The following is a 15,596-nucleotide window of genomic DNA, read 5'->3' on the forward strand; positions in this document are numbered from 1 at the left end:
TTTCTTTGTGTTCGATCGTTGTATCAATAATTATAACAAACTAGTGGAGTAATTACACAAGAATAATTGAATATCATGGTAGTAAAATATCGAGATATTGAATAAACTTAATATTATATAAGATTTTTTTTTCATTTATATACTCCACCCTGGCAATTCTCTTATTATCTATTAGAGCCTATGCACACAGTGTATTTTACACGCGCGGATGACGCGCGTTTCACGAACGCGAGTTATATGCGTGTATACGTGCCGCAGACGCACTATAGAGAATCGATTAAGCATATTTGTTTTAGGGATGGTGGGCTATAACACACTTAAAGTAAGGCGATAACTTGCACTAGTATCCTATATTTTTACCTTTTTAGAGAAATGATTTCCAATCCAGACCTTTTAAAGCAAATAGGCATGTGTGTTCCGGACGGATACGTGTAGCGTCCGCGACGGACCGCGCGGGAGGACCAACCTGTTGAACAAGGCACCGTTGACACACGCGCTTCGCGTTCTCAATTTGGTGGTCAATTAACGTAGACATGTTCTTTTGTTCTTTGAGTGAACTCACAATGGTAACTTTGTTTGTAATATGTTATGAAAATATATAGATTAGTTTAGTAATAGGCAGATATTTCATAATTATGTAGCTTACTATCGCATTAGGTAAAATCCTGTAATGATAGTTTATAAGTATTGACTGAACATCGCGTTGCAAGCAAGACGCCTATATGCTTCACTGGAGTTTACACTTAGAATTTCATGCAGTTACTTCATTTCAAGAACTAACATAAATTAACAAACAAAACTATAACTAAAACTATCTCTTATCAAAATGCGCGATACGTACGCGCGACTACAGTGCGTTTGAGGCGCGTATACTCGCGTGTATAAAATACGCTGTGTGCGTAGGCTCTTAAGGCGAAAAATAAATTAATAATATAATAATAATAATAATAATAACGCACACACTCAACATAGCCCCGCACTAGGGAAACTCTGTGTCGCGGGTGCCATGGACACACACATAGGCAACCACTAATTACACCCAAAGTCACGAGAGAAATAAATGTAGGCCATACAAATAATTCTCGCGGTTCGGAAATCGAACTTGGGACCTCTGCGTGGCAGTGCAGCATGGTAACCGTTCGGCCACTGAGGCAGTTTTTATTGTATTTATTAAATTTTTATTGTAAAATTACCCTTAAGAGCTCTCATGCCAAAAAAGTTTTGACGTTGGCTCCGCCCAAATTTGTGAAACAAATATATGCCTGAAGTTCGCGTGACATGCGACAGGAGATGTTGAATTTTGCGCATTAAAAGTACCAAATTGGTTTTAGCGGAATAACTCTAAAAGTAAAGGGATTTAAAAAAAATCCGTAGCGACAGTTGTCGATCATGCATAAATATAATTAATTATCAAACTTTTGTCCTAATAGCCTGTAGCATTTCGAGGACAAATCGAAAAAATGTGAAAATTAGTGGTCATTTCGTGATTTTTATCTATCGAGGAAACTTTATTGTTTTATGTTTGTGATTAATGTCTATGTTTGAATATATCGTGTAGTTACTCATACAATATTTTCTTTTTAACTTTAATGTGAAATCAAAATCAAATCGAAGATTAGGAATTTTTCCTCTGCTCCCTCTTAATGGTTACACGACCTTGGCGTGGTACATGCGTTAAGGGAGTCGCCACACTTATCGATACGGATTCTCATTAAACGCGTCACAAAAATTCGTGAATCCATGTAATGAGAACGAAAATGGCGTTTTACGATTCCATTCTTTACTAATAGTAAAGATAATTTTATTACTGTTGGTCTTGGCTTCGAGTTGTACGTAATTAGGGGTGATCACAATATACATAATATACCAATCAGTGGTCACAGTGAAGTGCCTGCGTAGGCCCTGAATAAACCCTCCCTACTAATAATAAATAATAATAACTGCTACTTATTTAACGTAAAGAAAATTTAACTTTAAAATTTAAGTAGTCAAGGAATAGGTTGTGACCGCCTTAGTGTATATAAGTATGTAAATAAACACTTTATTGCATCACAATAACTAATCATGCAATGTTAACAACAACTTAAAATATTAGTACCTAAAAGGCCAGCTTATACCATAAACAAATTTCTTCCAACTAGACTTACAGGTAAAAACCTAACTGAAAAATAAAAAACACTTACCAAAAATAGTATTTTAATTACTTATCAATAATTATTTTTATTACTTCTAGGTAATATTTATATTATTATTAACTGTAGATAATTTTACAATTTGCCAAAATATTTTCAAAATACTTAAAACCATTTAAAGTATAACGTTATTTTCAATTCTGATACTTTTGGCCCTGTATAAATAAATATTATCTTATTTTTCTTTATTGTTATTATTCGTAGTGCTTAGATTCAGTTGATCAATTTAAGTAATTTAGATTGGTCCATTCCTTGATCATTTAGATTTTAACTGATGGATGTCTTGTAGCCAAAGCTCAATAAAAAAATTTAAAAAATGTTTCTATTAATTTTTATTTTATTTGCTTAGATTTATTTTTGGCGATTACCAAAAGACTCCGCATTAGACAAAAGACATACGTAAATATTTATGTCTGTCATCATAGATTGTACCCACTAAATCTATGTCTGTCATGTAATGTTTTAGGATTTTTGAGGATTTTTGGGCCTAAAGGATTTTATAGTAGAAGCATTATTACTAAAATTTTTCATCCTTTGGGACAAGCTAAGGCGTCAAAACCAAACTTCCAGATCATGGATTTGTTAGTATATAACTTAGAATAATAACGCATAGGATGCTAGTTTCATATTATCAAACGAACTGTCACAAGTGAGGCAAAAATCAAATTCATGTAGGCTAGTTTTAGTAGTAGGTTAATTTTCGGTTTTAGTGAATATTTATATAAAAATACAAGTTGGAACGCGTTACTTCCTTGTGGAATATGATGTTAGTATCTATTTTATGTTTGTCTGACATATTTTTACTCTCATTTACCGCACATTTCGTCATTTTTAGCTAAAATTCTTGATCTGTTCGCGGTGCAAGTTGACCTTGAGCACCGAAGGCCCGCCCGCTCGTGTAGGCCCTTTGGGAGCGCTTCAATTTGCCTCACTTAGCGTGTGCGGGCTAGGTTTCTATGCGTTATTATTCTAAGGTTTATAATAACCCTGTAGCCTCACTCGTTGATTTTACCCATACATATGAAAGAGGTCGTACTAACAGGAGTGGCCGTTGAACGGTTGCAAATGACGTTGAACGGTTTTAAATGACGCGATGATGAATAATATACTATTAATAGTATACGGAGTTACTTATTGTACCAATTTACACTGCTAATAATCATTTGTACCGCCATTATCCTTGCTCTATTATCCTTACAACCCTGCCTCAGTGGAGGGCAAACAAACAAGTTGGTAGGTGCACGACAATTATTGTTTACACTGCCATTATTATAGTTTTCCTTGACCAAAAGGTTAAAAGTTGTTTAGCAGCAATTATATTAGTTACGTTGGAGTGAACATAATATGATAATTCGTTTTGTTTGTCGTCGTTTGGAATATCTGCCTTTTTAAAGTTTCCCGGTTTGTTTGACCTTGAAAATGCGTTTCGTTTAACAAGTGTAAATTTAAATTCTTTATACTAGAAATATTTTATAATATACAAGAAAATACTTAAAACAAATCACAAGTTCATTATAAATATTCTGAAGAACATACATACGAAATCACTTTAATTTTTTTTTTTTTTTTTCAGAAATAGCTTAACGTTATATAGGGCCAATAAAAAGAAAGACTAACGTCCCAAAAAAGAAAAAAAAAAAAAAAAAAGACTAACGTCACTTCAAATTTTCGAAATAGAACCGTCCGGTGGCGGCTAAATGTTCTAAAAAATATTTGTATTCCTTAGTAAAAACCTTATTATTCTTTACATTATCATCAGAGAATTATCTCTGAAAGGTAAGTAACTTTAAATTTTATTGTAAACTTGTGATATCATTGATTTTCATATTCCGAATAGTATGACTCAGTGTAAATATTTCGAGCGGTCTTATTTTGTCTGTATTTTTCAAAATCCAATAAAATTTAGTACTCAAACTATCAATCCTTTAAAGCAGTCGGGTCTTCTGCCTGTTTTTATAAATTATTCAAAATTACATAATGGAAAAGTACTCTTAACAACATAAAAACTTTAAATTTGTTTTCATGTTCTCTTGTCAGATGCCTACAGTATACACTTTTAACCGCACTAATGAAGAGCTGCTGCAGCAACTCCAGCGCGTGTTCAGCTCTGGCAGCGGCACCGCGCGGGAACAATGGTGCTTGCAGGCTGAAATGCTTGTAGAACCAGTGGGTTGGGATGCTTTATGGAAACTATCTAAAGATTTTTGTAAAAAGTTTGGTAAGTCTTATAATGCTTCAGTATCAGTGTGGCCGTTCATTTATGCACTTCCAAGGCCAGACAATGGTAGCTAAAGTTATTGGGCCTGGCCATACTTTCACATGGCAAGAGACAAGAGAAAATGGCATCATCATTGTATTAATAAGGACTTTATCACTGCTATCAGTATTTGCATATAAAACGCAAGAACGCGCATACCATATAAGCTTTAAGTATTATGGTCCACTGAAAACCAGCGTCACAGTCTAATCTTGGTTATGGATTCATTAGTTGAGTGGGTTCTTTTGTATATGCTACAGACTCACACATGACAGTGCTTCAGATTGTGTTAAATTGTAGTGTGTAGTGTAGACCTCATTTGCATGCCATTCTTTCTGGTTCGGGCTATTTACATCGTACTTTTTGGCTCAACTCACACTGGCGCAGAATCGATGCGTCGCATCCTGTTTTTGAACTACAACACATTAGCGCGCCCGAATCATAGTGTGGTCAGACGCATCTGACGCGTCACTGCGCGCAAGTAACGCATCCTGTGCAAACCCTTTCACATCTAACCTTTCCACTTTAACCAAGCGTCGACACGTGAAGGTGCGCGTCATCAGACGTCGATGCGCGATTCTATATTTGCATAACACAAATTTGTACCTTAATGATGGGAAAATAGAGATGAACATGCTATAGGCGAAAAACATGACGCGTCGCGACGCTTCGCCTCTCCGCCTACCTTGACTATATTGTCCCATCTAGCCATCAAGTACGTAACCAGAAATAGAAACAACATAAGGGCCATCCATCCCTGACAACTCATCAGGTAAATAATAACGCTCACAATCAACATAGCCCCGCACTAGGGAAACCCTGTGTCGCGGGTGCCATGGACACACACATAGACAACCACAAATTACACCCAAACTCACGAGAGAAATAAATGTAGGCCATACAAGTATTTGTCCCGGCCCGGGAATCGAACCTGGGACCTCTGCGTGGCAGTCCGGCATGGTAACCGTTCGGCCACGGAGGTAGTTCAAATGGGCCTTATATCACTTTTATCAACTTTTGTTTGCACTGAAATCACAAATTTAGTTTAGTACAGTGTCAACAACTGACCTGTGTGTACATTGTCGTATTTTCCAAAAATATTCTGCATTTATTGTAATAAAGATAATATCTCTAACAACAGGGGCTATTCTATTCATTGGTGTAGGAAAAACAGTAAAACATCTAATTACAAAACAAACAGAATCACATTTCATTGGTAATTAAATATGTAATTTTGCAATTTTCGTCCATTATAGCAACACTCAAGTTAAACTGGTCGATTTGAAGTGAAACAATTGACGACATCCATCAATTGTTTCGAATTTGAGCTGGCCAATCGGAGCGCAGTTTGATTTGGCATCAAAACCTTTCAAACGATTTAAATGACATTTTGTCTCTATTTCTGGTTTTATACTCAATGCATCTAGCCTTCTGATGGCCTGGCTTTCGGATAGCAGTCTTCTGGGTCATTCTGTGGCTTACGTGATATCCCGTCGCCATTTTTTTCGCCTTATCATAATACACCCCATGTCTGCATGATTTCTTCGTCGTCCAATGTGTTAACCAACAAAACACGTTCCATCCACAAGTTTTCGCAATCATTACCAACTGAAGACACTGCTAATACACCTTTGAGAGAAAGGGTCACCTTCTTACACCTAAAAAATTTGGGATAGCTTATATAGTGTTAGGTAAATGCTTCAACAGAGTCCAATGCGGCTTTGTACTTCGCCTGTCCATCCTTTTTATCCGATATAATTATGTTGATTGAATATGTTTGCATCATAAAAAAGTAATTTTTTTATTTTCCTGTTATAGAGGTAAGATTCCCCTGCATAGCCTACGTGACAATAACGTCAGTGGACTTTGACCAGCTAGCAGCACATGTCGAGGTTCTGACTGTACAGCATGAGACAATCTCTCTGCCAGAAGCCGTTGAAGATGTACCATTGATAGAGCTATGGCCAACGATTGAGCAAAGGGAAGAGTGTATTAATGCTGTTACAACTGCGGAGTTTATAGATTTGATGCGGTGAGCAATTGTTCTTATTGTTTTTATAATCCATTGAATTGAATGATTTTTTGTGAACAGTAGATAAATAGTGTTCTTAAACTGGATTTGACTAATACATTCATCTTAGCGAAGATTATTCATGTGTAAGATATGAATGATAAAATATCACCCTTTATGCAAATGTTACCCATTGTATCATTCACAATATTTTGTAGAATGGTTCTGAATTTAAAAATATATATATCCCAATATATATGTATATATATATATATATTGGGAAACCTCCTGAAATTGCAAAAAAGTCCACTATCCCATTAATTTTGGTACATGGGTGAACATTTAGTATGAATCTTTTTTAATTTTTTTGCAGTTTGTGCAGTATATGATAAATCACCACTTAACATATTATCTCTTTTGTATGAGGTTGTATAACAATTTCAGATTCTTTTACAACAATTTATGGATGCCATGGGATGATCAAGATGACAAAGTATTTCTCTCTGACACAATTGAAGACCGCATGGAACTGTGGTTAGATCTGCATAATGGGACCATTCCAAATTGTGTTGCTAGAAACATTAAATTACTGAGGAATAGTGCTATTAATGCTTATGAGAGATTGAGGGCGCTGGATTCGTCGCTGTGCGAGGAGGACATGGCTGATGAGGATGGTAAGCTTGGTGGATATCTTTTTATATACAATTTAAAAGCAAAGGACATTCCATATTAAATAGAATCAGGCTCTAATAGTCGAGCAGATTATTATGGATTGTGTGTGAAGTGCTTTTGCTGTCAGGTGCTTTATAATAATATCATCCTTCTTCTACTTCTATGTATCTTCTAGCTTCCTAGGTTCCACATCAATATTTCAATGCTGTAAATTTGTTAAACATGACAAGCTCGTTGTCAGCAACATCCCTCTGTGTTCCTGTTCAGTGTAGTGAGAACCACGTAGGATTTTTTCTACAATCACTGATATAATGATAATTGATAAGAATGATGATGGTCTATGATATTTGTTCGTGATATTGATAATATGATAAGGTGACAGACAGAGGTAATTAAAACGACCAACTCTCTGAGTGCGTGATGTACACTAAATTTATTGTAAGAGAACCATACTGTTTACGATCTAAATGAAGAACAGACATGTACGATCATACAAACTGAGACACCCAGGTACCTCAATCGTAAGCTTGGTTGGTCTTAGAGCTGCTTCAAGCACAAGGTTTTATAGTTCCTGCTCATCGCATAGCAGCTTTCTAAGGCAGTTTCAGGTTTGCGTCATCCAAGTGTTAGAATGATCTTCCCCTCTCCTCTTTGTAACATTTCCAGCAGGAACACTTCTAAACGCAAGCTTAAGGCTCTTCTGTTGGAAAATCAAAAGGAATGCTCTAACATTTTTTGAGATTGTATTAGTTGCTTCATGTAGGTATATTACTTATTTATGTGTCATATACATTACTTTTAAGTACTTACATTTACACACTAAGACATATCGTCGCCTTACTTTCTCAAACTCGTATCTTAAATAACAAAGTAACTGAAATGCAAAAAATGCATTGTATATACAAATTTGCAGGCAAATTTCACATCACATTTCCTTCATATTCACAGACTGGCTTTTACCTATTCTAATGGAAATTATTATATATTCTAAAGTAATGCATCCAAATTAACACCCTTGATAAGAAATCTAAAATAAATGGAAAGTTTTGATATCTCCTGAATAATCTCTCTTTATAAGATATATATCCATTACATTTTTTCATGTTGTTATTATTTTATTAAGTAAAGGAAGTATCATGACGCATCTAGACCAACTACTTCACATAGCCGAAGTAGATGCACCCAGTCGCTTTGGTCGACTTTGACAACAAACTACCGTCGTCAGACGACTCACTATTTACACCAGGTAACTCGTACGAAGATCGTCTGACAACTCGATGTAAATGCGCCATTATTGCGTTGCATTATTCCAAATCAACAAATTGTTGTTGAAATGACAATGTATGCCTAGAAATTACCAATTAGCTAAAAGCCACATGTTTGTTATGTTTTTTCAGACTCAATGTTACCTCCGAACTACATAATCCTATGCGCAGAGCTGACGGCGCGTCTGGACAGCCACATGTCGCAGTGGACACTTTACGAAAAATCACTCATTCGAAAACAATACCTCGCTAAAGCCAAGAAGAAGTGGCAGAAGAACAAGAGTAAGAGAAATGTGAGTAAATTTAGAGCAGTTCAGGATCAGGTTTTGCTTGAAATTTAGTAAACATAATATTTTTTTTTGAAATTTTTATTATAAAAAAAATTATTGAATACTTCTACAAACCTCTATCAGCTACAACAATTTCTACAAACCTGTGTCAGTTACAACAATTTCGACTCCTACTATTGTCCAGTGGCTACAAGTAATTCCGACTTATGTAAACCTACATCAGCTGCAACAATTTAGACTTTACTAACCTGTATCTAGCTATATGTAGCTAGCTATAACAATTCAACTTTTTCAAATCTCCATCAGCTACAATAATTCTTACTTATACAAAACTGCATCATTTAACAATTTCTACTTGTACTAATCTCCACCAGCTACAATTATATCGACTTTTTAAAACCTACAACAATATAGACTTCTATTAATCTGTATCAGCTTCAATAATATCAACTTATACAAACCTACATCAGCTACAACAATTTTGATTTATACAAACCTGCGACAACAGTTCTACATTTGAGAAGTCAAATTTTTTGTATTTCCAAAAATGATAGATAAATAGACAAAGCCATATTAGACATGAGTGGTACAAGGAATTCCTACATTTGAGACCAAATCATTGGTATAAATTATCCAGCAAATTTTTATTCCAGGTTGTAGCTCTTTGGCGCGGAGGATCTATTTTTGAGTTTGACGACATCTCGAAATACCTCCGCACACATCTGACGAGTGAGCACACGTTGACGGTGACCGTCTCAGCCGAAGAAGCGCTGTCTTTAGAACCAGAGGAGTTGCTGGTGTGCAGCAAGGAATATGAGATCCCGGAGATGCCATTGTCGCAAATTTCTATTACTGGTTTTAAAGGTAATCACTTATACTGTTTTCGACAAAGATCGGAATAGACTGAATTTACTTGAACTAATGCACGTAGAGCGAGTTTGTTATTATTATTACATATTTATATTACATTAAAAAATTATTACGATGGCAACAAAAGACGACGAACAAAGCCGATTAAACCCAATTGAAAGCCGTCAAGAAATTTCAGAATAATTATTAATACAAAGATCGAAAACTCGGAAAAAATTCCTACGATCTGGCTGGACTCGTACCAACATCTTCCAGCAAACTGTGCAAAGACGCTATGCCAACTAAGCTACGGAACGAACTAGCGTTCTTATATTTTTTCTATGTGCTTGTTGCAGATGTTTGTATTTGGTTTTTAGCTTTTTTGCCGTAGCGCCATCTATGAGAACTGTATGAAAGCTTTTCTTCACTCTGGTCAGACCTTTATAGCCATTGACTTACAATTATATGGACGTCGGGTCCGCGCTAAAAAGTGTCCGCACTTGTAAGGCGCTAAAATCGTATACAGAGCGCCAAACTCCGCTTTAGTCTTCATTTGTTCGACTGACAGCGCGATACTGCGATGACATTACAATTTAAATTTCGAATAGGTTGACTTGGGACATTTTTTTCGTGGTTTTTGTATTAGACCCGTCGTCCATTTATTTGTAAGTCAATGTTTACAGCTTTTATCAGTTGACTAAAGGTGTCGCTTTAATTATTGTAATTCTCAACTTAAAAGAGACAAAAACAAAAGACACTAACAACAAACAATTTTTTTTTAGTGTTAATAATTATTAGAAACTGGTGGAGTAATTTCACAAAAAAAAATATCATAATCAATTAAAAATAGTAAATAATATCGTGGTGGTCAAACATCATGATATTTAATAAACTTAAAAATTACAAATTTCAGTTGGTTAATAGCAGTGGTCCCGGCATGACAACTGACACTGGTTTCAGTCTAGTCGGTCAATAATAATAACATGTATTCATTTAATATCGTTATTTTTCAGGGACGTCGCTAAAAGCCCCAGACATGCGTTCCTGCCTGCTAATACTGAGCGAGATTTGCTCCTTGCGTGAGCTGACGCTGCACTGCAGCAACGTCAACACCGTCGTGCACATGAGCACAGGCACACTCACAGTCCGTCGATGTGTGCTGCGCAACGACTCTTACAGTTCACAGGTACTTTATATACATACAGGCTGTCCCAACTATATAGGACACGGAGGGAAAGTTTTGTGTTTATTTTTACCCACATACTCATAACCCCGCACTACGGAAACCCTGTGTGCAATGGACACATAGACTATTAAAAATTACACCTAATCTCACGAGACAGATAAACGTAGACCATGCAAACATTTCCCCCTGTCCGGGAATCTAACCCGGGACCTCTGCGTGGCAGACCAACATGGCAACCGTTCGGCCACGGAGACAGTTAAAAGTATAATTGATACTCTTTTAAGGTATTGATTTTTAACCGAGTTTAAAAAAGGAGGAGGTTCTAAATTTGACTGTTTTTTTTTATGTATGTTACGCGATAACTCCGGTATTTGTGAACCGACTTTAGTTTCTTTTTTGTTGGAAAGAGGTTACCTCAGTATTCATCCAATTTAAATTTGAAGAAAATATTCCTCCTCTAAGGGTGGCAATCTAGGGGATGAATCCGATTTCGTGCATTTTCCGGTAACCGATTCCAATAAAACTTGGCAAATAGATGTTATTCCACGAACTTTTGAGCTCGATTTTTTTCGTACTCTGTACTCGAATTTTGTTCCGAAATAACGTTTGTTCGAATTTTCTAATGAAAATTCGGTGTAATCACCGAAAACCGAATTATAACGCAATCGTTGTTCTTTCAGGATATGTTGGATGTTTATCGCAAAGACACGATTAGGTTCGGTTAGGTTAGGTTTAAGTTTCTTAAAACTGTTTTCGGTACTTTATTTTATAAATAATAAATAAATAATAAATAACGCACACACTCAACATAGCCCCGCACTAGGGAAACCCTGTGTCGCGGGTGCCATGAACACACACATAGACAACCACAAATTACACTCAAACTCACGAGAGAAATAAATGTAAGCCATACAAACATTTCTCCCGGCCCGGGAATCGAACCTGGGACCTCTGCGTGGCAGTCCGGCATGGTAACCGTTCGGCGACCGAGGCGACACGCATATTTGTCAAACTTCACAAAATAGTTTTAGCTGATGGTCAATATTTGAATAATATTACTAAGAAAAAACTGACTACTTATATTTCGTATTAAAAAGAATTCTTTTAAAAAATACAATTTTTAAAAGAATTCTTTAGCGTCTTCAAATATCATATTAAATTTGATTAAAATAAATTCATTAGGTTTTCCAAATTATATAAGGCCTATGGAAGTGTTGAATCAATCGCTTAGGAAATTATATATAATCAAATAGAGTATATACACTGAGACACTATATGGTGTGAAAACACGATTCCAAAAAATTTTCACGATAGAAAAAAAAAAAACAAATTTACCTCACCGAAATTTATATATTTTAATTTAATTTAATATATTTTATCCAATTATGTAAAACACAACCTTTAAATTGAAATGTCTTGAATTCTAGACTTGTCAGAATAAAATCCAAAACTAAATTTGTTCAAGAATTTAAATCTGTATTTTTACATATTTTTCATATACAGACAGAAGTAAACCAACTGCTCCACAAAAATTTGTATGGGAGTATCGCCATTGTTCTTTAGCGTTATGTATTGTATATGATCATAGGGTATCTGGAAAAATATATTTACATACAAAACAGAGAGCATATTTGCTTGGCCCTGAAATGTGTAATTGTATTTAGTACATTTTAATGCACATCCGGCGTTTAGTGATTTTCAATAAAGTTTTATTTTAATTGTTGAACTTCAGGTGGATTTTGCTCAAGGTATCGTGGCGAAGCCTGGAGCGAACATTCTCATAGAGGACTCAACGTTCGACAACTTCTATTCCGGTATTGTCGTATATAAAGGGGCACAGGTAATTCATTTATATATTAAAGATAAAATTATATTTTTTTACTCCTCCTCGCCTAGCATTCCTCATTACTGAGAGTCGTGTCTCCCACGCGGGTATAATTTTACATGACGACGCTGTGCCATCTGTGGCGGTCTTTGGCATAGCGGAGTGCGTCATGGAAGCCCATGCTGAGAGCCGTACGAACTTGGACGGATCATCTTGTGGAACAGCGACTCCTCGGACATTTACCGTCTTAACTGTTCGTTGTGGAGGTTGTGCCCTTCTTTCCTGGCAATGTGACCAAAGAAATCAGGTATCCTATGTAGACAAGGTGGATAGGTCTGGTCTGGACGTTAAGCTCCCGCAGAATTGAGTCGTTAGTGCGAAAATATGTCCAACGGATTCGCAACATTTTCTTCCAACATCATATCTCCAAGGCGTCAATGCGGTCACATTCCGGATTTGTGTAGTGATCACCTTTCCACTCCATAGTTCAGTTAAAAAATCTATTTTGATAGATTTTTAATGAATAATAAAATAAAGAATAATTAAATAAAATATGAATCCATCCATTTATGCCTGACTTAGTGGCTGTTCAAAAGATTTTAGAAATAGTGTTCTATAATTAAATTATAATATAGTTGTTGTTATTTTCAAAGGTGGAGCTAAGGAATTGCACGTTAAAAAACTGCAGTGTCGGCATACAACTGTATAGTGGTTCCAAAGTGACGCTAAATAAAACGAATATATCCGCGTGTGCCGAGCAATGTATACGGTGCGAAGTGGACAGTGACGTCGCCGATAAAAACAGGTAAGAACATGCTTTTAATGTATTTATTGAGATTTTTTGTGAAACAACTTCACTAGTTTTGTAAAGATTGTGAATACAAATATCGAACACACAGAAAAATGTTCTTCTTTTTTTTTGTTTATTTTTTCTTTGTCGACCCGTAGCTTGATTTTGATTGCCTCGCCCGATCAGAAACTGGCCTGTACCTGCGTCCTGATTTTGATTCAAACCGGAATCGATCCGACCGCGTAGTCTCAAAATCAGATGGGTTTCTGAGCGAGAAGATGAACCTAATTCCTACTATATCTTTCTGATTTGTGAGTTAAATCAACTAATATTCCGATTACAAATGTCAAAAGTTTCCGTTCGGCCAGTTGTGAATCGCAATTATGCGCCTCAACTCGGAAAAGACACAGTTTCTGATCGGGCGAGGCAATCAAAATCAAGCTACGGGTCGACGAAGAAAAACGAGTTTATTCAAAAATCTCTCACTAGATGTCACTAGCGGCAACAAACTCCTGAAAGTCCATACAAAGATCTATAACAAGAACACATAGGAGAATTTCGGCGCCTCGGTAACTGGACCCGTGGCTCAGATGGTTAGAGCAACGCTAATGCACCACGTCCGTGCTGCATCGTAGCATTGCTGTAACCATCGGTTCAAGTCCGACCGGGGCGACGAAAATTTTTCTGTGTGTTCGATCTTTGTGTTTCATAATCATAACAAAACATGCTTTAAACTTATTGAAAAAGCAAGACATTTGAAGCACGCATCCTGCTTTGTGTTAACACGCTCAACAATTGATTGAAATCTCATCGGTCAATAAAGGGTGTTAAGTAAAAAATTGCTAAATTTGGTACTATAAACAGATTAAGGAGCAAAACGAGGCAAATTGGTAAGGGTCAACAGATCTGGCGAATGCGCTGCGCTCGCGCTGCACGCACGGTACACGCACGGTGCACGCGCAAGCTTGCAAAGCAGAGGCTTAGAAGTTTTGCTTCAACAAAAATCAATGCAAAATAAACTATGCACTATGTAAAAATATGTAATTGAAGTCTTCACTCGGCGATCAAAGCGGCAATAAGGCCATATGGGGAATGAAAGTTTACGATGTGTTTCCCCTTTGCTGACTATACAGTTACACTTTTTTTTTCAGCGTGGAGGGATTAGAAATTAAGCCAAACTGCACCATTGGCTCTGGCAATCTGCAAAAGGAAGTTCTCATCGTCAAGCAAGATGTCAGTTTGATTTAAAAAGGAAATTAAGTAAATTTTAACGACAATACTGAACTCATATGTTGTATGTACAATTGGAAGATTTGAGAAGTAATCGATGTAATACTTCATAAGTTATAAATTATATATACCCTATGAAAAATATTAGTGACAAGTTTGCACTTCGAAAAATATTTTATTATTGGGTTTTTGTCTAGACATAAATTAAGGCTATCAGCGCAAGTGGTGTAACCGCAGATGCCTTAATTTATTATTTTATTATATATATTATTTTTATAAAAACAAGTGCGCATTTCACCTCCATCTCACCTTATGGAATGTGACGATGAGGTCGACAATGGCGCATGCACACCTAATAATGCCTATTCACTCTCGACTTGAAAAGGTACAAGTTATACCGTTCAGGGAACAAGTCTGCAGGCAGCGAGTACCACACCATAGCCGTTCGCCATATGAATTTGTAAGCGAAATATCAAAAGCAGAAACACGTCAATTTCTATTCAAATCACAGCGTCAAGAAACCAATTAGATAGATAGTATTATAATTGGATAATTTCTTGACAGTTCATGCTATACGAGTTTTATAAAGGGTCCACTCAATACGCAACCACCTCGTATAAAACTGTTTAAAATGAACGTAGTGCTGATGCATAATGTGAAAGGGGTGAAGTCACAAATTGTCCTATTGTTATGGGTCAGTTGTGTGGGCACCGTGTGAAACTCATTTAGTAAGAACGCGGTGCCGATAAGTGCTGAAGCGTGCGGGTAGGTAATTACCATATTTAGACGATTACTGAAATCATCGAGTATAACCAGAAATAGAGATGAAATATCATTTATTTTGTTTGCAAACTATTCTGCCAAATCACTACGGTGACAACTGCGCTCCGATTGACCAGCCCGAATTCGAAACAATTAACGGGTGTCGTCAATTGTTTAACTTCAAATCGATCAGTTTAACTTGAGGTTTGCTATAATTGACGATAATTGCAAAATTACATATTTAATTACCTATGAAATGTGATTCCG

The 15,596-nt window shown here is 36.3% G+C and overlaps 2 protein-coding genes across 3 annotated transcripts in view; one reads left to right on the top strand and one right to left on the bottom strand.

Moving 5' to 3' along the window:
- The window catches only part of LOC113225449 (probable cytochrome P450 4s3), a 26,152-nt gene extending 25,617 nt beyond the window's left edge, over nt 1-535 (bottom strand). Inside the window, exon 1 of the mRNA XM_026457763.1 lies at nt 430-535. Within this exon, the coding sequence (XP_026313548.1) occupies nt 430-535 (106 nt within the window). The remainder of the gene's footprint in view (nt 1-429) is intronic.
- A 3,336-nt stretch (nt 536-3,871) lies between these two features.
- On the top strand, nt 3,872-14,780 carry LOC113225413 (protein nessun dorma). Of its 2 annotated transcripts, XM_026457720.1 has the most exons (10): nt 3,872-3,968; nt 4,230-4,410; nt 6,268-6,481; nt 6,905-7,134; nt 8,530-8,690; nt 9,341-9,551; nt 10,550-10,722; nt 12,455-12,562; nt 13,201-13,352; nt 14,489-14,780. In XM_026457720.1, the coding sequence occupies exons 2-10, from the start codon at nt 4,230-4,232 to the stop codon at nt 14,583-14,585; spliced, it is 1,527 nt and encodes a 508-aa protein (XP_026313505.1). In that variant the 5' UTR covers nt 3,872-3,968; the 3' UTR covers nt 14,586-14,780. The 2 variants fall into 2 exon arrangements, with proteins under 2 accessions (XP_026313505.1, XP_026313506.1); XM_026457721.1 differs by lacking the exons at nt 3,872-3,968; nt 4,230-4,410 and adding an exon at nt 6,064-6,140.
- Nucleotides 14,781-15,596: the final 816 nt, after the last annotated feature.

This window comes from Hyposmocoma kahamanoa, unplaced genomic scaffold (genome assembly GCF_003589595.1).
Source record: "Hyposmocoma kahamanoa isolate Upper Pololo Valley unplaced genomic scaffold, ASM358959v1 160, whole genome shotgun sequence".
NCBI lineage: Eukaryota > Metazoa > Arthropoda > Insecta > Lepidoptera > Cosmopterigidae > Hyposmocoma > Hyposmocoma kahamanoa.